Raw genomic sequence first — 22199 nt, 5'->3', positions numbered from 1 at the left:
GACAATGAGATATGACCTCAAACCTGTCAGAATGGCTAGCATCAACAACACAAGAAACAACGTGTATTGGCAAGGATGCAGAGAAAGGGGAACCCTCTTGCACTGTTGGTGGGAATGCAAACTGGTGCAGCCACTCTGGAGAACAGTATGGAGGTTCCTCAGAAAGTTAAAAATAGAACCACCCTACGATCCAGCAATTGCACTACAAGGTATTTACCCAAAGGATACAACAATACTAATTCAGAGGGATACGATGCACCCCAATACTTATAGCCAGCATTATCAACAATAGCCAAATTATGGAAAGAGTCCAAATGTCCATTGATTAACGAATGGATAAAGAAGCTGTGGTATACATATATAACAGAATAGTACTCAGCCATCAAAATGAATGGAATCTTGCCATTTGCAATGATGCAGATGGAGCTAGAGCATATTATCCTAAGCAAAATCTGTCAGAGAAAAACAAATACCATTTGATTTCACTCCTAGGTGGAATCTAAGAAAGAAAACAGATGAACAAGGGGGGAAAAGAGAGAGGCAAACCATAAAAGAGACTCTTAATGATAGAAAACTGAGGGTTGCTCGAGGGGAGGTGGGTAGGTGATGTGTTAAATGGGTGATGGGTATTAACGAGGGCACTTGTTGGAATGAGCACATATGTAAGTGATGAATCACTAAATCCTACACATGAAACTAATATTACACTGTATGTTAACTAACTAGAATTGAAATAAAAACTTGGAAGAAAAATATAAAGGAGACTCTTATTCTTGAAGTTCTAATTTAGTGGGACTGGGAAATCTGTATCTGAAAGATTAAGATAGGTGATTTAGATGCAAATGTTTTGTAAACCAAACTCTGACACACATCAATTCATTGTTTTATTTCTGGGCTTCAATTTTCTCATCTGTACTATGAGGTAACCCAACAAGATTATTTGTCAGCCCTCACTACAAAAAAAAAGTCATGAACTGAGGTATAATATACTGTAAGATCATGAATTCAAAATTAGATATAAGGATACATTAGATAATTGTACATTTGCCATCTGGTTACCAACAACAACAAAAATGATTAGAAATTCCAAATGGCAGACTTACTTATGCAAGGCATGGGGAGATTTCAGTTGCTTTGGAAATATTCTTTACAAAGATGTTATTGAAATGCAGTAACAGAGCCATAAAAAGTGGGCCACCTATCCAATAGACCACTTTCTGCTTATATGACAAGTGTGAAGGAAAACCTATCTGCATAATCCATGTATGTGAAAAGATAAGCAGTTCAAAGAACAAGAATAAAAGGTTTCCTTTAAGGTTGTAATTTCCACACTGTTTCTTTGTACATATAATGAATCATTCTAAATATGCACAGACACCTGGCATGGACATTTGCATCTTTAATTCTAAAAAAATGTCAGGGTAGAGAAGTTACATACAGAGATAGCCTCTCTAACCTTGGCCTATATTACTTATTCTTTCCCTGAAACCACAGAGTACTTTATGATCCACAATGCTATGGGAAAGAACTAGCTATGGAGACTTAAATATAATACTCGGTCTGTTTGAACCAGTTATCTCATCACCTTGTCCAAAAAATGGAAGAGTTATCGCAAAAGAGGGTGTATGTGTGCATGCATTAAATGAGAAACTTTTGAAAAGCATCCTCTTAAGAGTAAGTGCTCAGGGCGTGTGGGTGACTCAGTCGGTTGAGCATCTGACTCTTGACTTTAGCTCAGGTCGTGATCTCAGGGTCATGAGATCAAACTCTGAGTTGGGCTGCCCACTCAGCAGGGACCCTGCTTGATTTTCTCTCTCTCCTTTTGCCTCCATCCCTCCCCCTGCTTGTGTGCATTACCTCAAAAAAAAAAAAAAATCTCTACAAAAAAATAGTAAGTGCTCAAAAAAGTTGGTTACTTCTCCTATATTTCCCCCCCTTTCTTCTACTTCCCTCACCTACTTTGGAAATTCATGCATTTGATTGTAAAAGAAATATCCCCTATCACTACTAGTGCTCTCTCACTGTTGCTATAAATGCTATTTAGAGCATAAACTTCTTTTCCTTAAGACAGATAAAGGAGAGTGTGTATTCTTATGTCCTTTTTACTTACCTATATGTTAACTTTTTTTCTATAAGACATGTGTGTAGTCTTGTAATTTGAGTTTTTTAAAACTATTTTTAACTATACTTATAATTTAAAAAATTAACAAGCAGAATAAAAATTAGATCTTTTTAAAGGGACGTATAAAATTGATCTTTGATACCAAAGTCTTCAACAAACAAAATCAATGTGCATAACCAACATTTTTAATCAAAAATGATTCAAAAAGAAAACGTTTTAGTACAGATCCAGTGGGTTTTATAAACAAAGCAATGTTTATTGTTAAAAAAAAAAAAAAAACCTGGAATTTATAGATTTATGGGGAAGACCCAACTAGAAAATGAGGGTTAGTGAGGTAATCATTTTCCTACCTGTGTGACTATTAGATTACAAAACCCAAGGAGTCCCCAAAACAAAGCAGTTCCCCTTTCAAACAATGTTCTGCACATATCACTCAAAAATGGGTCCTGTTATTCCCAAATCAAAATGGCTCCTGATGTAGAATGAGGACACTTCAGGTATCTGGTAGTTTGGGACATGTACTGGGTAGGAATGTTTTTTTTCTGAACTTGAAGCTTGCCTGTATTCTTTGAGTCATGAGTTAAATTCCGTGTGGGCAAGATTTATGATTCCTAAGGGTCTGATTTGACAACTGAACCCTCTGTGTAACACAGGAGTAAATTAGAGTCTCTTTCTACCATGTGTCCTAACCCATGCTCCCAACATGTCTGCCGTGAATCTTACGTTCATGATCCCCTTTCTAATGTTTGCAATTTAATGCATGTGCATAGGCATGCACTCATATCTTATTCCATGCATGAGTACCATATATTTGACTGTTTTTGAGCTTTATAAAAATAACAGCATGCATATTCTTCTGCAACTTGCACCTTTTGATTGGTACTGTATTTGAGATTTACCCAATTCTTCCATGTTTACATACATAAATGTAGTTCATTTCCTCTCTTTGCATATTATCCCATTATATGAATATATTTTATATATATTTATATTTATTTTATATATATTTATAGATATTATATATTATATAATTCATTAATTCTTCTAGAGATGTCACTGTGTTTCTTTTAGATTTAAATATCTAATTACTGTTCTATCTCTTCATTTCCAGATATATTTTTCTTGACTTAGTGCAATGGTTGGGGCGTCTAGTTCCACACTGAACAGAAATGGTGATAATGTGCATCTTTATCTTGTTCTTGATCTAAAAGGAAGGGCTTTGGGGCACCTGGGTGGCTCAGTCAGTTGGGCATCTGCCTTCAGCTTGAGTCATGGTCCCAGGGTCCTGGGATCGAGCCCTGCATTGGGCTCCTTGCTCAGCAGAGAGCGTGCTTCTCCCTCTCCCTCTGCCTCCCACTCCCCCTGCCTATGCTCTCTCTCTCAAATAAATAAAATCTTAAGAAAAACAAATAAATAAAAAGTAAAAGGAAGGGCTTTTCATGTTTTACTCTTATGCATCCATATACAAATAAAATTTCCATAATTTTCATATTTAACAAATATCATATTAAGCCAATTTGTTTAACCAACATGCTTAAATACATGTTAATTCTAAGCAAAGCCATGTAGTTTTAAATGGCATTTAATGAACGAGAACTTTTGAATCACATTTTTTTCTAATGGTAGCATACAACATATGTTGAATAGAATCAAAATCAAAATACATTTGAATTATTATTGGAACTCTGAAATTTTGTCTACCAATCCTGTTCAGTTTTGGTACAATTTATGTATGGAGACAGTACATTTTTTGATGTAACACAGCTACAGCTTTTATCCAAGATATTTTTCATTGCTCTGTTGTGAATCTTTGGAGGTTTATAGTTCACTGCTGGCGGAATGGAACATCAAGTTTCCAGGCAACTGGGATATATAGAGAACTAACTCAGCTTCTAGATGAGTCCTTTAGACATCACTGCAAGCATGGTGCCCAAATTGTAAAAAATCACATTGTGTAGGTTTAAGGGAGGGGAAATAAATATTTCAGAGTTTTTCTCTTTGTGTTCATATGCTTCACAGGAAAATAAAAACAGTTTTACATGTCAATAAATGTCTTGAACTGAGGAAATCCATTGGTAACTCTAGCCACCTGTTGCATGTCTTAAAACGTGTTCTAAGGAAAAGCCAGTTCAGTGGAAACAAGGAAATCATCTTCTCCAGGGTTATCCTTCATAAGTTTTTAAATGCATATGAAGACAAATTTACATCTGTATACCTGAAGCAAAGCATACAGCTTAAGAAAATTCCAGTTCCACAACTTATTTGCCTGCTTACTTGAAGGCACTCTTGTTAATTTTCTCTCCTCTTCCTTCCACTAGGACTTAAGCGTGTTCATCTCCTGCTTCTTAGGATTTAATATACTGATTCCAATATGGGTGTAACAGAATTAATAGAATTAATATACCAATATACCATCTATTATTTATCATATAATTAATATAATTAAAAATCATAGAAGCTAAGTTGTATGACATGAAAAACTAGCCTTAGAAAAATCTATGGCTGGTTTAAAAAAAAAAAAAAACATCTTGAGTGTGTCAAAAGAGTCTAACATATTCTTACTACTTGTCTCCCAGAATCCCCACGGTGCTCTGAAACACTGCCAAGGGAATGGGTTCCTGTGGTGGGTTTCCTCACTATTTCCTTTTATACATATTACAAAACTCATAAAGCAGCACCACTAATGCAACTCTTTGCAACTGAAACTGGTTACAAACAGCAGCTTCTTTTAGGTAGTGTTTGAAATTTACAGTAATGGGGTAATCACAAAAGTCTGTCAGAAATTCATCTTAAATGGATAAATGTATCATTCCATGATAGCAAAGGATTAGCAGTGTAATAAAGAAAAAATAAATCCAGATTGTCAGGACAAAAAAATCCCCCTGTGACCTACTGAATCATTTATATCCATGAGGATTTTCAATTTCCCTGATTCTTTAATAAATGTTAAGAAATAAAACAGCAAATGGTAAAGCTCCAACACTTTATACACAAACCACATAGCCTCTAACATTGGAAAATTCAAAATACAGTCTTAAGTGTAACTGTGGTCAGTCATGTCATTTCTTGATGTCTGTAAGATGCAGGCGCCTGACATTTCTCTGTATCCCAGGCTTTCTGCTATCAGTCAAAAAAAAAAAAAAAATGGTATGCTACAAGCACAAATAATGCTGTCTTCACTTTAGTGTGACAGGTCATTGGTGTAAACACTGACACGTTCTTGATTCAAAATCAGTCCAGAGAGGGTTATCGAAAAGGTGATCCAACAAGATTTATAATCTTTCACCTATCCTATCCACTGTGGCTCTGTACATCTCTCTTTCCTATTTTAGTATAAGCTATAAAGTCCCAGAGGCAGTCATATTTGTTAAATTAGAACAAACTTACTTACATTTTAAAAAACTATTTAACATTTTTATTTATTTACTTTTTAAATTATCTCTACGCCCAACACGGGGCTTGAACTCAGGACGCTGAGATCAAGAGTCACATGCTCTACCAATGGAGCCAGCTAGGTACCCCTAAACTTACATTTCAAAGTAACAATTATAAAAATGAAAACTGCTTTATAAATCCCCTTCTACTGGCATTTCCTTTCCTATCGCTTACTGTACTTAGTACATACAAATTCCTCTTAAGCATCCCTTAAGATGAAGCAAAATAAGTTTTAATCATTAGTTATAGGGGAAGGACACTTAAACACAAAAATGATTATGACTTCACTGTTGAAAGAACTGAAAGGTATTTTTTAGAGTATTAGAGCATTCATCTACACAAATTCCCATTTTCCAATTTACTTAATTTATTATTTCATTTTTAAATATAAGTTAAAAGACTTATAATACTGATAACTGAAAAAAATATAAAGGGATAAATTATGATTTTTCATTCCTATCCCTGGGTCCACCCCCTATTTATCCCTTCCCCTGTAATTTACCACTGCTAATAGTTTCTCAGTATCCATTCAACATTTCTTTATGAAGACACAAAAAAACATGAGTGTATTTATACCCTTGTCCTCAGAGTGCTAAGCAACTTGTCTAAGGACACTGAGACTTGTAAGTTTCCTAGCAGGATTCACATTTGGGCCATCTCATTTCAAAGCCCAGGTGTTTCAAGATAGCAATGTTACTGCTCCTAATCACTAGAGGGAGTTTTTGGGGGTTTTGAGTTTTCTTTTCCTGTTGAGAATTTTTTAAGTGATCTTAGTCTTTTTCTTGTTGAATTATAGAAATTATGGAAATCTTCCCATTTATGCAGGCATATCAGCGGCATCTAGCACCGTGGTTATTAAATTACAGAACAGAGGCTATTTTCTGATCTTCAGAGTTAGTTTTTTTTCCTCTGGCATGATTTTTGGGAGATCCATTCTCAAATATTTCTCTCTCAAGGCCCTGTGCGTGTGCATCTCCAGGGGTGGCTGATGCACCCCAGGACCCCGCCCCACTGTGTATCACCCTCATGCTGCCGGGGCTTACCGTTCCTTTGCTGATGATAAAGAAGGTGTCCCCTCTTGCACCTTGTCTGATGATATATTCCCCATTCTCATAGTGAGTCTAAAATAGAAACAGCAACAGAAAAAAAAAAAAAAAACATTAAGGAGTAATATAACAAAAGCTCAATCTCTTCAAGTATCAGCCCTGCAGGGACGCATTCATCCTGATGGAGTTTTACCCAAGCCCAGAATCCATTATGATTTAAGAATGAGTAATAGTCAATGAACGGAATAATTACAGAGAAATCATTTTTATCGCACTCATGTTTAAAACTATTTTGTTACTGCCATTTTTTCTGGACGATTATAATCAGATCTTTACTGATTCATTTTAATAGTTGGGTAAAAATATTCATTTCTCCCATCAACTGAGCATGAACTAAAACAGAGCTGCTAATTAAACTAGTCTTTTCATAATATTTTGTCATTTTCATTTTGTTTCAGTATTATTTTTTTTAAGGTTTTATTTATTTATTTGAGAGAGAGAATAAGAGAGAGAGAGAGAACATGAGAGGGGGAGGGTCAGAGGGAGAAGCAGACCCCCTGCTGAGCAGGAAGCCTGATGTGGGACTCGATCCCAGGACTCCAGGATCATGACCTGAGCCGAAGGCAGTCGCTTAACCAACTGAGCCACCCAGGTGCCCTTGTTTCAGTATTCTTGTAATGATTGATAGGCTTTTTTTTTTTTTCCTTGAGAAATTATTGTGGTGTCTCAAGATCTTCATTTTGAAACCAGGATGATTTTTGGTGTGGGTTAGATGGCCCTAGTTACTTTTTAAGGCACAGCTTCATGCTTTAACGTTCTTGTTTCAGCAATTTAGATTTGGCCCTGTCAGACGGAATGTCTTCACTTTATGGACTGAATTCTGGTCCAGCATCTGCGAGCTCATCAACTAGCAAATGAGAAGCAAGGTAAGGCTGCAAGAGGATGATCACAGTCAGTGCTAGGATGTGGACACAGTCACTAGGTCCATTCCCAGGGTAAAGATTACTTCTGCAATGAAGAAAAGTAATTTCTATAAGGCAACGTAGGAAAAAAAGTATATTGCTGGGTCAGGAGATACAACAGGAAAAACGAGATTGTGCCATCTGGCCACATTCTTCTCTGCAGCTTAGCAAGGGAACCATTTTTGGGGAAAGAAAACATTACTTTACACACTCCTTAGGAAACAGATTTCATGGTTTGCATGTGGCAGTTACAAGGCTAACAGCTGTGATTTGTCCTTATACTTCAATACCATGTTCCTTAATACTGTTGTCAATGCCTTAATACTATTGTCTATTCACTGTTGACATTGCCTTTTGTTAGCACTTGACATTGAGAACAACCATCTCCTTCTTTGCATATCTGAAAAATTAACATACTACCTAATCTTACCTTTTTTTAATTTATAACAAGTTTTAAAAATAGGATTATAGAATGCATATTCTTCAATGGACTTATTTCACTTAACAAGATACCCATGCTCCCCTGTCACTTCTTGCTATTTGGGAAAGGAAAGATCTTTAGTACATGCAGGTGTGAAAAGCAACGATCACAAGAGTCTTCTTTCCTGTATCAGTTCCACAAACATCTCTGTGTGCCTCTGAGTCAGGCCTGGCTGTAGGCACTGATGAAACAAAGACGAGATACAAAAATCTCAAAGTCGCACCATCCACTGGATCTTTCTCCGAGGGTGGCAATGGTAGATAGCCACACCGTCCAATACAGCAGCCTCTAGCCACATGTGGCTACTGAACAGTAAAATGTGGCCAGTGTGATTAAGACACCGCACATTTAGCTCATGGCCAGTAGCTACTGTATTACCATAGGTAGTAATACGGCAGACAAGGGAGGACTTGCGGGCGGGGTGTCCCATTCCCAGAGCACACAGCAGCAGAGGCGAGGTGAGCATGGGCCATAGTAGGGTAGGGGGGCAGGCTGGAGCATCTTTCCCCACTCTTCATGAATGGAGCTCCATTAGTAAAATTCAGGACCTCTCTCTTCCCTTCCCCACTCTGTACACCAGAGGAGGTGGTGTGGCTTACTTGACTGGTGCATTTGGAAGCCATCAGCTAGGTATGGTCACCTTAGCCCCTAGTCTCTGTTGTGGGGGTGAGCTCCCCACAGAGGCAGACATTCTCTGTGGCTTCTCCAGGGGAAGCAGAATGAAGCTGCCTCTGCTGGGCCTTTGCCCCAGGGCGAGTATGTTCACCCAAATACAGGCCCAGTTCGGGAAGGCTGTCTGGCTCTGACACCTAAGCCACATTCCCTAGCCTTGATTTTTTATCATTAGTAATAACAATATATTAGTTCCATTTACCTTAGTCTTTGTCATATTTCTCACTTGTTTCCTAATCCAAAACCTCTCAAAACCCCCCAAATAATCAAGTGTGCAAGCTATATTTTATGTTGGTAGGGCTTATGTACTGTCTGTTGTATTGTCTCACTCTTTCCCCAGGGCTTCCCCTTGGAGGAGATTCTTAAGCCTCAACAGAAGTATGAGGAACAAGTTACAGGATGTTGAGCAGGAGAAAGCCTCTCCGAAAAAAAGAGAATTAGCAGATTATGCCCACATAATAGCAGCAGAAATACTATTATTTTGGAAAAAGTAGAAAAATACAAATAAAAACACCAAATGTGGAAGAATCCTGAGCTCATCTGAATGGCTCATTCTTCTTACTTATCTCCTTAAAAGCATATTCCTACCCAAAGATTGTCATTTCCTTTTAAAAAGCCAAAATTATTTGTACTATATTAAAAAGTATGAAGGTAAGGGTTTCTCAGGCACACCACCACTGACATTTTGATGCAGACCATTCTCTGCTGCGGGGAGCTGTCCTGGACATTCAGTTCAGCTGTAGGATATTTAGTGGCTTCCGTGGCCTCTACCCACTCAATGCCAGTAGCACTTCCAGTCCCAGTTGTGGCAACCGAAAGTGTCATAAGACATTGTCAATTAACCTGTTGGGGGCAAAACTGCTCCCAGCTGAGAATGTTTGCCCTAAATCTTTTGTGGTTTTCTGGACCTGAAATAGCAATTTATTATTTCTCTTGATACTGTGTGCTAGATGATTCTGACTTCCCACGGTGTCAGTTTGGATCAGTGAAAAGTCTAATGCCTCACTCTTGGGGTGAGCATTTGGTGCTGGTCTCACACCCTTGACTGTCAGCTTCTATGCTCCTCCACATGGGCCTCCCCCTGGGGCTGCCCAGTCTCCTCCATAGCAGGGTGGTCTGGGGGAGAGCCACCTTCTTACACGGCGGCTGGCTTCCAAGGGTGCAAAAGCAGAAGGTGCCAGGCTTTCCCAAGGCTCAGACTGTGCCCATGGGCATTGAAGCCCCACAGAGGATGCAAGGTACTAACAGCTACTGCTCTTTTCCTTCACGGACCTCGCCGCCTGCCTCCTTCCCTTGCATTATGTCTGTTCTCTTCACACCCCTTTTCCTGATGTTCCTTGAACACCCAGACCCATCTCAGGGCCTCTGCACAGGCTCTGCCCAGTGCCTGAGATGTCCCTGCACCCCAGAGAGCTCAGAAGGAGCTATCTTGGGACAGGAAGGTTCGCAGAGGGCTGAATGACAGGAGCGTGGGCATCAAGGAAGGCTGAAGGTAAAGCAGGATTATCAGATTCTGCTGAGAGCTGGGGCCGTGGCTTCTGAGAAGGAAGGATCCACTGCCAACCCCAGCCTAGTTCAGAGAGAGCCTGACCTCTCTCTTCTCTACCCTTGGGTATCTCACTGGGGCTCCCCATTGGCTGAGTTCAGCTGAAAGGGGACAGGGGAGTCCTCCCATTTAGGTCAGCCTCTGGACAGAAAGAAGGACCCAGGAAAAGTGAAAAGCAGGCCTTGGGGCAGGTGGACTGCATCAGCTCCATGGTTAACAGATCATTCACTCACTTCTCAATCATCTCCTCCACTAGAATGTCAGCTCCACGAAGAAATTTTTATGTTCCCTGTTGTTCCCCTGCACTGAGAAGAGCACCTGGGTGTTCTCCTAAACACTCATCAAGTAAATGGCTTACATGGTAAAGGACATTGAGTGCCCCACAGAGCAAGGGCCCTCTGCAGGTTTGCCCTCAGGAGATGGGTTCACTGCTCCAGGTATCACAACGGGGTCAGAGGCAGAGAAAGCAGTCTCTCATCTTACAGCACCTTCTGGGGAAGGAGTGCCAAAAGCCCTGGCAACTGTCCCCATAGGTCTCCTTTGAGTCACGTGTCCTGAATGCCTGGCAAGACGAATTTGGAATGCTCCAAATGGTTTTCGTTTCTCAATATCACTCCACGGTGCCAGCAAGAAAACTGCTCAAAGGAAATCAAACCTCTAGCAGCGGGAAAATGGGAAGAAAGGACTGCAGAGGCACCCAAGAGCGTATCTACTTCATGGACCGACCCAAGAGTCTCCAAAGGGTCAGGACCTAGATGGGGGTGGGTGTGGAAGAAGGGCGGATAAAAGCGGGGTGCTAGACTGTGGAAAGGGAAGACTCAAGTCATGCTAGAGGTCTTCACAGCCCCACTGAGCTGTGGGAAAGTAGAGGGAGGCAGCCTCCCGGGAGACCGTCTAGAGCAAGTAGGAAGAGATTCAGGGTTTCAGTGGGCACCTCAGGGTCAGGAGGCACAGCTTTGAGGTGGACTTGTGGGCAGGATGTCCCATTCCCAGAGCACACACCAGCAGAGGCGAGGTGAGCATGGGCCAAGCCATTGCACAAGAGACGGAGGGTGGTGTCCAAGGATGCCCAAGGGGGAACTTTAGGGCATCTTCCAGCCTTGAGATGCCATGATTCTCTGACAGGTTGTATTTCCCAAACATGGCCACCAGAGAGTTTCACTCCACAAGCTCTCCTGCGTGGTGACTTGGCCATTCTCCCATTAAGAGCTGGAGTCTACCTTCCCTCCCCTTGAAACCAGGGGCCTCAGCAGCTCTTCTGTGACAACAGCCGGCTTGGAAGTGATCTGCATGACTTCCGAAGTCATCTTAGAAAAGGCCTTCTAGGGGTGCCTGGGTGGCTCAGTCGTTAAGCGTCTGCCTTCGGCTCAGGTCATGATCCCAGGGTCCTGGGATCGAGCCCGTCATCGGGCTCCCTGCTCTGGGGGAAGCCTGCTTCTCCCTCTCCCACTCCCCCTGCTTGTGTTCCCTCTCTCTCTGTCTCTGTCAAATAAATAAAATCTTAAAAAAAAAAAAAGAAAGAAAGAAAAGAAAAGGCCTTCCAGCTTCCACTGGTTCTCAGGAGTCTCCGTCCTGGAACCCAGCAGCACGCTTGAGAAGCCTGAGCTGCACCTGGGGGTGACGTGCAAGGGACTCGGTTGATGGAGCCACTCACACGCAATCTGAGTCACCTCAATCACTGCAGTCAGCAGGGAGACAACTGAGTGCAGGACACTCCCAACTGGGTCGAGTCTCAGCATTTAATTGTCCCCATTTGAAGTCCCAAATGTCAGGGAGCAGAGACGAGCCATCCCTACTGTGTCTGAATTCCTAACCCACAGAGCATAATAAACACAATAAAATGGTTCTTATCTTAGGCAGCTGTGTTTTGGGGTGGTTTGCAACACAGCAACTCATCACCCAAACCAGACCCCTTGGGGGCTGCACCCCACCTGCTCCTGGCAGCTCTGGCCCTGGGAGGTCCTGGAGTTCAGAGCCTGCCATCAGCTTCCTCCCCACTCTTAAGGTCTTATCAGAGAGAGGAGGGGAGAGTCCAGGACAGAGTCCAGCCAGTTTTCAATCCCTCGCACAGTGGGCAAAGCAAGCTCATGGTCCTTATCTTGTGGCGATTTCACAATAACCCTAGGAGGGCTTCCATTAGGGAAGCTGAAGCAAATAGCTTAAATGACTGGCCCAAGGTCCCACCACTAATAAGAGGTACGAGTAGCTGGTGTGAAGGATGGGCTGGTCCCTCCTACCTCCCCCGCCCCCACCTCCTCCACCCCCCACCTGTGGCTGGGCAATTTGGTGTGGGCAATAACCGTCTTTTTTTTAGGTTGCAAAGAAGAGATGTATCCAAGTCACCTTCAGTGTCAAACAAAAAGATGGGTCGCAACTCCCCCCGTTGTAAGCCACAGGAAATCCAACTGCAACTGGCAAAATGGGAAGGTACTGAGTCACAAAACGGCATAGTCCAAAGTCAGTGGTGTTCAAAATAGCTGAATCCAGGAGTCACATCATGGCCCTAGACAAGTCTCCTCCTTCCCTCGCAGCTCTGTCTGCCTCGTGTGGCTTCCCATGAGGGCCTGGGGTGTGCCCCACGGCAGTGAGCACCCCGTTCCCCATGCTCCAGACCAGCGGGCTCTTGCAGACCCATCAGACCCCATCCCAGAGATTAGACACTTTGACAGGAACATCTCGAGTCTATGTAATTGGGGGAAATTGTCTAATGACCCTCTTAATATCACTGACTTGTTAACTTGACACCCACAACTGTCCTATCAGTTATTCTAGGTTATCTGCACGGGCATTGGCTATACGTTTTTCCAGGCTGTGTAAGCTCCTAGAACTCAGAGTCCAGAGAAGAGCAGAGGGGACAGTGGCCAGAGGTGGTGCAGGTTTGTAAAAGCTGATGTCCATGGTGTTGTCAAACCAGGACTCCTGACTGCCATCCCGAAATGTTCAGTTGCACCCGAGGGGAAGATGATCGTGCGTGCTGATGCTTCGAGTGTCTAATTATGTTCATCAAATGCAGGCAGTTTCATTGTTTTTTGAAGGTCACTTGGCAGCTCTGCCATTTTCTTATTTCAAATTAAATCATAGAAAAATACAGCATTTAGAATGAGCGGAAACCTGAGCAATTAGGCAGATTGCTTTAAAGGTTTCCATAGTCATTAGGAGAAAAGCCAAACTCCTTAACGCTGCCTGCAAGACCATATACGGTCTGCTCAGCGTCTCCCTTTCCAACCCCCTCTCACTCCTGCTCACTTTGCCCTCCAGCCGCACTGGATGACCCACCCCTTGGGTCCGTTTCTCCTCCGTGCCATGCTCCCTTCCTCCCGCCTGGCGCAAGCACCCCTGCTGCACCCCACTGCTTCTCGCCTCCTTATGGCCTACTTCTCTCTCCCATCCTAGCTTTCCCCGAACACACTGGCTACACCAGCTCTCCCATTCTGTGATTTTACAAAGCTGCACAACTTTATTGCATTGCTCTTTGCTGAGCTTGTGGGTACTTACTTGTAGGATTGGGTTGTTTTTTTTTTTTTTTAAGATTTTTTATTTATTCATTTGAGAAAGAGACAGCACCATGAGAGCACGAGCAGGGGGGAGGGGCAGAGGGAGAAGCAGACTCCCCGCCGAGCAGGGAGCCCGACGTAGGACTCGATCCTAGGACCCCAGGATCATGACCTGAGCCGAAGGCAGATGCACAACCAACTGAGCCAGGCAGGCATCCATAGGATTGCTTTTAATAATGTTTTCCACCAGATTTTAAATGTGCCCGAAGCAAGGATTGTGTCTGGTTTTGTTCACCTTGTAACATCCTCAGTGTCTAAGACAACGCTGGAGATAGAATAAGGACTTGAAAACAGTAATTACAGGAATGAAGCAGCCCTCCTTAATCCCCAGCTTGCTAGCACCGCCCATCGTCAATCCATTAGAAAGGCCTCTACCTTCGATACCCGTGCCAAGCCCCGCGGTCTCTCACTGGTTCCACAGTTGACGCCCTAGTCCAAGCCAGAACCGCACCTTGGACTTCTGTAATGTCCTCCATCTGGCTTCCCTGCTTCAGCCCTTGCCCCTCACCGCACCCCACCCCACCCCACTCCATCAGTTCTTCTCTCTGCAACCAAAGTGGCCTTGCAAATAGCGTATTAACTGAAATCACTCTACAGCTGAAAACCCTCCAGTGGCTTCTTGTTGCTGTTAAAATCATAAACTACTTACGATGGTCTATAAAGTTCCCTGCATCCCGGCTCCCACCTCGTCCTCATCCATTCCCACATCTCGCCCACACAGGTTCAGTTTCAAAATCGCTGGCTTTTCTCCCCGTGCCTTGTTCTCACCTGACCGGACCCATCCCCAGAGCTCTGCATTCAGGACAGCCTGTCTAGGACACTCTCCTCGAGGTCCCTGTCATGGTCTTGTTCTTATCATTGCGTCTCAACAAGGCCTTTCCAGACCACTCTGAGCATGTGCCTCTACCTCACTCGCTTTCTGCCCATTATCCCTGTTCTGTGTGCGGTTTCTCCGTGGCTGCCAAATTGCTGCTGGTCATTCTTCCTGACCGCGTGAGAACAATCCCAGCGCCATTGAGCCCCCCGTGAGAAAGGCCTTCTTCCACACCTTCCAGATCAGAAACCATGTTTCTTTTGTGTTTGCTCCCTGGACTCTTCCCCCGTTACCTACCACTCAGAGGGTTTAGGAGATTTTATATTCTATCCATTGTTTCACTTAGAACAATGCCAAGCACAAAGGAGGAATACAATATAGAATCTAGATAAAGGACAGATTTGGTCCACACCCTTCTTTTTGAATGGGGGAGCAGAGTTATGAACCGCAGAGCAGAGAGCTGGACAGAGAAAGAGAAGTGACAGCGTATCTACATGGAAACAATCTATCGCACCCAAGGCAGTAACTGCTGAGTTAGGAAAAGCCAGTCTTCTCCTTGCTACTGGAAAGAAGGGGTATAGCTTTGGTTGTTAATCTGTAGGTCTCTGGATTCTCAGAATTCAACACTAATATGTAAAGGTCCAGTTAGACTTTTTAAAACCCTCCATATACTTGCTGACTCTCGGCAGGAGGCTCAGTGTGACACTGGAGGTGGCATCTGGAGGACTTGGGAGGTGCCCCCTGCGAATCTGCATGACTCCTCTCTACTTTTCAGATCGGACCCCATTACTGATACCAAAGACGCTGTGTTTTAGCTGCTGGTTTTATCTTCAGGCCCACTGTGACACGTAATCTGTAACTGAATCTCCATTATTAGGAACTAATACACAATGTACCATCCTGAAGTAAATTCTCAGCTGAGTTATTTCAGTCAGAGATTATGTCAATTTTGTCCCCTTATACATGAGTTTAAGATTGGAGTTATCCTTCAGTCTTTATTAGAGCACGGAACATCTATTAACTGACACTGTCCTAACGATTAAGGCGCAGGTAACAGAGACCACTATGATAATTGTTATTGATTAGAAAGATAGCAACAGCAAGCAGGAACCACCTTCATGTGCCTGGATGCATCTAATAAAGCCTTTGAACAGGGAATGACACCTGGAAAATTAGTGAGTTAAGAACAGTAGGAGTCTTGAGTCATGATTCCTTCCTCATTTGTTCAGAGCATAGTTTTATCTTGGAGGAAGAGTAGGACATCAGGTAGAAGAACAACCTTCTTGGAAATACTGGTATCTGCCTTTCTGGATCCTCAGCCAGCCACATCCTCAAAGGAAATTCTTCCCTCTCCTTGATACCTCAGATTTACATCAAAGACAAGAGCTTTTAATGGAGAATACGATCACCATACAGCTTGATCCGTCAAAAAACATGCCAGTGAGGCAGGCAACAGACAAGGTATTTCTTGGTCCCAGACTTCTCTATTTGGCAGAACTCTGTCCATTAGAGATGTCTGGACTGAGATTACCTATGCTGACAAGAAAGAATGACAGCTAGTCATTATAAGAACATATAACTTTCCACATTGCAAACCACCAGCAATCAAGGATAGCGATCTGAAGTCTTCGGTGGAATCTGCTGGGGAGGAAATGATCACATCTGTCAACCAGAATTTTCTGCTTCTCTTCCCCCATCCATGGTCACCATGGATTTCATCGCAGAACGAGTGCTCTACTAACAACGGACAGTATGTGCACTCCAGGTAGGTTTTCATAAATTGGCATTTTCTTCTCTCAGATCAGTCATTATCAAGGGGGTATGTTCTTTTATGAAGCATTTCCTCAGATAATATTTAACCCCACTAAGACTACAATTTTTGCTGACTCTCCTTCCTACCTCTAAAGGAAAATTAACTTTTCCTCACACCATCATTTACAAATTAACCAGAACACCAAAAGAACAAATAGAAGCCTGGAACACTTTTTTTAACAGCTTCCCTTCACACCATCACCACTGTCCTGTCCCCACCAAATGGACATCTGGGATAATCATCTCTCTATTATAGAGTCTTTCTATTTCAATGCCATGCCTTGCCTTTTACTTAGGACGTCCCTTATTTATAACCAGTACTTTTTACACGTCTCAGGCTGGACAACAATTTGGCTCCAAGGCTGCTCAAACGAAGCCATAAAATCCTCCTGCACCAAGCCTGAACTCCAGGTCCACATGAAAGACACGTCCTTGTTAGGAGTTTGGCCATTCACTAATTTCAACCAGTATCATTTATCTGTGCTTTCTGTGAATGAGACATTGCACTTGGCACCAAAGCTACAGAGATACCCAAGACACAGTCCCTCAGTCGGGATGCAGCATGTGGTTCAAGAGGTCCTCACCCCAACCCCCAGCACTGTCATCACACTGAGGGGGAGAACGGCAGTATGAAAGGAGTGTTCTTGAGGGGCTGACTCAAAGGGCCCCCAGAGAACCCAAGTTTAGGCAGAAAATGTGGCCTTTTCATCAATACAATAGCTCAGACTTCTAGATAGACAGCCTGCCTAGCACTGCCCCTCAAGGCCCTACACCAGCCTAGCTCACCAAGACATTTTAAGACACAAATAGCTGGGTGATGAGTCTGCCACTTCCACTGCTGAGGATCTGTGTCTACCCAGCTGTCCCTTGGCACATTCCTCCATGTCCTTGATGAAACATTCTTCAGTGGCCTGTGACACTGTTTATCAAAGTCCTCCACCTTGAACTTTGCCTTAGGGTCATGTGATATATTCCAGCTCCCAGGAGCTTAGGCTCTGTCCTTACTACCTGACTCATTACATTTCCATTTGCCTTGATGGTGCTATGAAGATTCTGTCTCTACTGAGGCACCCAATGTACTTGAAACCCAAGGACTGATGTATACGTCAGCTGGACCACACTGGATTAGAGAAACATTGTGGGAACAGAATATCAAGCAGCCCTGTGTGTAGTCCTGACCAGCTCCATATGGTCAGATCCCGAGGACATCTTGGCTTGTAAATCATCCTTGCCTTAACAACGTACTGGGGCAGATTCTTACTAGCTTCGGCCCTGATGAAAAGGACAGGTATAAAATCCCCGGGGCCAGAAGTCCTGGGACAGTATAAACTTATCTTAGAAAATTAATTCATGGGCACCTTGGTGGCTCAGTCCGTTAAGCATCTGCCTAAGGCTCAGGTCATGATCCTGGGGTCCTGGGATCGAGCCCTGCGTCGGGCTCCTTGCACTGCAGGGAGCCTGCTTCTCCCTGTCCCTTTGCCTGCCACTCTCCCTGCTTGTGCTCTCTCTCTGTGTGTCAAATAAGGAAATAAAATTTAAAAAAAAATTAATTCATGACTTATACAGGGATATATCAAGACAATAGACTTCCTGAAAGTCAGAATTAAGATCCCCTGCAGAGCAGTGGGCCCAGATGTAGCTTTTTAAAAGAACTGACAAGACTGTCACCATGATGAACAGGAACTCCTGGCAGCTTTGTGTCTTCGTGGAGTCCAAGGGACCAAGGAAAGCCATTCCTCCATTGGCTGTGTGCCCCTTGCTCAATGCAATCCATTAAACAAGTCATGAAATTGTTAGTGGATTATAAGCAGCAATTTTTTTAAATGGAATAGAACAAAACTGTCTAAGACATCAACAGAAAGTGAAGGTAGCATGATTTATACAAGTTTTACATGTGTGTGCAAATGAATACTTAGGTGCGTACTAGGCCCCGATGTAAATGCGTTCTTAACCACCCAGATGCCACCCTGATAAAATGGTACTCTTAGTTCTTTACAAAAGCCGTAACATCCTCAGAACAGGGAGGCATCTTCGCTGCTGCATGAAATCACTTTTAGGAATTCCATTATCATCAATAAAGACACTAGTGTTGAATTGGCTGTTTAGTTGTTTTACTTCAGTAAAAGTGCATAGAAATTGAAAGTACGGGATTATCTTTGAAAGGACCTATCATCTACACTGTAGGAAATGGCACTTGTTTGCAGTTCATCCCTCTGTTTTCTCTGACTCTCCAGTCCCTTCCCCTCCACCCACCCCCTCCTGCGTCTGCAATCTGACAAAAGGCAACCATTTCCATGTACATTTTTGCATATCCAAGTGCCCAAGTTTCCGCCCTAACATTTAGCATTTCCCATAATACAATAAAACCACATAGGTTTTTGTTGCACTGATAGGGAATGCCGGTTTCCTTCTCTGAATCTCAAACATTCTCAAGGTCTTCATGTCTTTGCTGGCCAGATCACATCATCCGCCGTTAAGCCTCTCGAATACCTCCAGACCTTATGAATCAAAGCTAGCTGTTGGCACAGGAGGGACCACCTGCCTGCCTGCCTCTCACCTTGAATCCCAGATGCAGGAGGGAAAATCGGTGCTCAAATTCCAAAAACGCTTGGGTTTTATCTGATGTTCAACTGAGCTCTTCAAGGACATCATTTTCCAAATGGATTTTCAATCTCTGTTTTTACCGTGAGAGATTTGTGATGTGGACATATCCGTCCGACGGAGTGACTAAGAGTGAGTGAAACCATGGCAGGCACACAAAATGCTAAAAAAAAATCTTCAAAAGCCACAGTTCATCTCCGCTCTACTCATTTCAGAACAGAATAAAACTGTTTATAGAGTAGACACGCAGGCCTTCCCATCCCACATAATTAAACTATAACTCAAATTTAACAATTTGATCTATAAAGGCAATTAGCAGCGGCAGAACTTGGAAATTGTTTGCCCTGACAGATTATGAAATGTGTCACAGAAAAGCATTCAATTTACTATCTCAGAGTCACTATCTGAAGTATAAACATGTTTTGAAGTTTCAAGGAGAATAAATACGGTACTCAAAAAGGAAAAATGCAATTTCTCATGAACCCTGTAACAAAAGTAGTGGAGCGAGTCAGAAGTACATAGAATTCACTCAACATTTCACTTCCTTAGTTTTTTAAAATAAACATTTTGAGAAGATACTATTCTGTTTAAAGGGCATCCTGAGTCATCGAGGACAGAAAGCAGTGAAACCCAAGATGATTTAGACTACCTGAGGGAAGAAAGACTCCTTTATATGCTGGAGGACACCCTTCTCACCTTGCAGATATTTTGTTTCTGTCTAGATGAGTTTGAGAAGGGTCTTGCTCAGAGCTGGGGTCTCAGAACCATGTATGAGCCTGCCACCTTTTCTATTCCACAATATGCCTCTAACCGGGAGAGAAAGGGAGAAAGGTTTCTTCCAGAATGTGAAATTACTGTGTTTATTGGAACTAACACCAAAGTGATACACACAATATTTAATAACCAGTACTTGAAGGGCAATGTCCAATCAGAAAGGACGTGTGTTGGAGTAGGGCACTGGGAAACCTCCTGGACCATGGGGACGTTCAGGGGCCCCAGCAATAATCTGGGGCAGCGATGAGGGGGTTCCCGGCCAAAGCTCCGTACTGACTGGGATGACAGTATTTCGTTGGGCTAACAACTTGTGCAAACCCACTGACCAGAAGCCCTGGAAACACTCTTCCATCTTCATATCCCCCACTAGCCCCTGCTGCACATGTATTTTAAAGTTTCTGGATTCAGAATGAACATCATTACTGGTGATGGTAGTTGTACTGATAGAATCAAGAAAACACAGTCACCAATTCTGCCTACAACCGGAAGGTAGATGGTTTCCTCGGCCACAGATCCTGGCTGGGAACAGCCTAGTGGCAGTTGATGGGGTTTGGAAAAGGCTACCCCAAAATATGGCACCTTGAGTTCAATAGGACATATGGGATACTTTAGGCTGCAGGAGTCTGGGCAAACAGCAAAAGCAAGAAGGTCACCCTCACCTGTCACCTGAAACAGGTTACAAAATCCTCAGGTAAGAGGCGCCCTCCTCATACCTGAATGGAAGGAGAATCCTTATCTCTGAAGACAAAGGGATCCTGAGAAGAATCCTAACCAACAGGCCTTGCTACGTTTCTCCCAGTTTCCTATACTCACCTCCTCATCCTTGACCTATGCCCTGTCTCCACTCCTCATCAAACCTACCCTACAAATACTCAGCGCCTATGGTTTCCTTGGCCCTTCGTTTGCCTATGAAGGCTTCCATGTCAAGTAAGGTATATATTAAAGAGATTTCTATGTTTTTCTACTCTTTATCTGCCTTTGTTGGTTTAATTTTCAGACCCATCCAGGAACCCTAAGAGGGCTGAGGAAAACTTCTCCCTCCCCTCACATAACTAAAAACGTGTACAAACACAGCTGAGGAAAATACCACCATTAGGAGCAATGGGCTTGATGACATAACACAGACAAGGTTCAGGAGAAACACATGTGAGCAATGCATACATGCAAGTCAGAGATCACAGACTGGAGGGGGATGGGCTTTTTGGTCACCAGAGAGAAAGGTGTGCTGTTGTCCTCAGGTATATTTTATCAGCCTCGCCCACCTGAATGAATGATGCTTTTGGATGAGACCCTTTTCTCAGCTTTAAATAAAACAGGAAACCTTCTCATTAAAGTGTACCCTGCTCAGGTGTCTTGTCATCAGGAGGGATGGAGTCTGGATCCCAGATGTGTGTATTACAGTCACACATCTGGAGGAGACCCACACATCCCAGAAAGTACCAGATGGGCATTTGGGTCTATGTATTGGCATCAGGTGACATCAGTGTATTACACTACAAGTCAGAGTACTGGAAGTATGCTGAATACACATAGAAGATCTGGTTTCTTTTCCTGCCACAATCAAGTCCAGATGCTAAGTATGGTAGAATCTATCAAGGTAACGTTACCCTGACAACCATCCTTAGACCTTGATAAAGCTCCTGCCATCCTACTACCACCTTCAGCTCCCCACCCCCATGGGAGAGAGCACCGGATCTCTGCAGACACCTACTACGACAAAGAAAGCCAGAACCATTGTCAGCCCAACATCTAGAGAGCTTTACCTCCTTCATAAAAGGGTGTCAAATTCAGCCAGTGTGGTGAGCATAGATTTGCAGAACCTGGTTTCTGTGGCAGCCCTGGTGGTTAAACAATTTGCATTTAAATAGAGCCACAGAGACTGAGGGTGCCTGCCACATGTTTATTTTCCTATTTTCAGCAATGGAGAAAAAAGGTTGTTTGTTTTTTTTTTAATAATCAGTTAAAATTCTACTAATTCTCCTGACCACAGTATGATTCAATATTTATAATACCTATAAAAACTTACTTTTATATTCCAATGTGAACTCACATCATAAAAACATAGTAGCTACTATTAATTCAAGGCTCACTACATGCTAGACATTATGCAAAGGATATCTCCATTAGGACAGGGACTCACTGAGGTCTTGTAATCTCCATTTTACTAGAACAAAATGGAAGCTTAGACAGAGTAATTTTTCCAAGATTACCCAGCAAGTAAACTTTAGAGGCAGAATCTGAACCCAAATTTGCTTTAGAAAACCTATGCTCACAGATGAGCCTCCTCCTAATCTTAGAGTCAATTATCTTTACTTGAAAGAAAAGAAAAAGAGAAAGAGAAAGAAAAGGAAAAAAAAAAGAAAGGGAAGAAAAAAGAAAA

General features: G+C 42.8%; 1 protein-coding gene across 2 annotated transcripts in view; it reads right to left on the bottom strand.

Moving 5' to 3' along the window:
• Window positions 1-22199, bottom strand: part of LOC102740208 (protein kinase cGMP-dependent 1) — a 914142-nt gene that overhangs the window by 68751 nt on the left and 823192 nt on the right. For both annotated transcript variants that reach the window (XM_081824401.1, XM_081824402.1), the window contains exon 6: window positions 6601-6678. In XM_081824401.1, coding sequence (XP_081680527.1) covers window positions 6601-6678 — 78 coding nt within the window. The remainder of the gene's footprint in view (window positions 1-6600; window positions 6679-22199) is intronic.

Source organism: Leptonychotes weddellii, chromosome 6, assembly GCF_054177405.1.
Source record: "Leptonychotes weddellii isolate Sample4059 chromosome 6, ASM5417740v2, whole genome shotgun sequence".
NCBI lineage: Eukaryota > Metazoa > Chordata > Mammalia > Carnivora > Phocidae > Leptonychotes > Leptonychotes weddellii.
The sequence above is the reverse complement of the archived record's forward strand: the minus strand, read 5'-3'. Positions and strand labels throughout refer to the sequence as shown.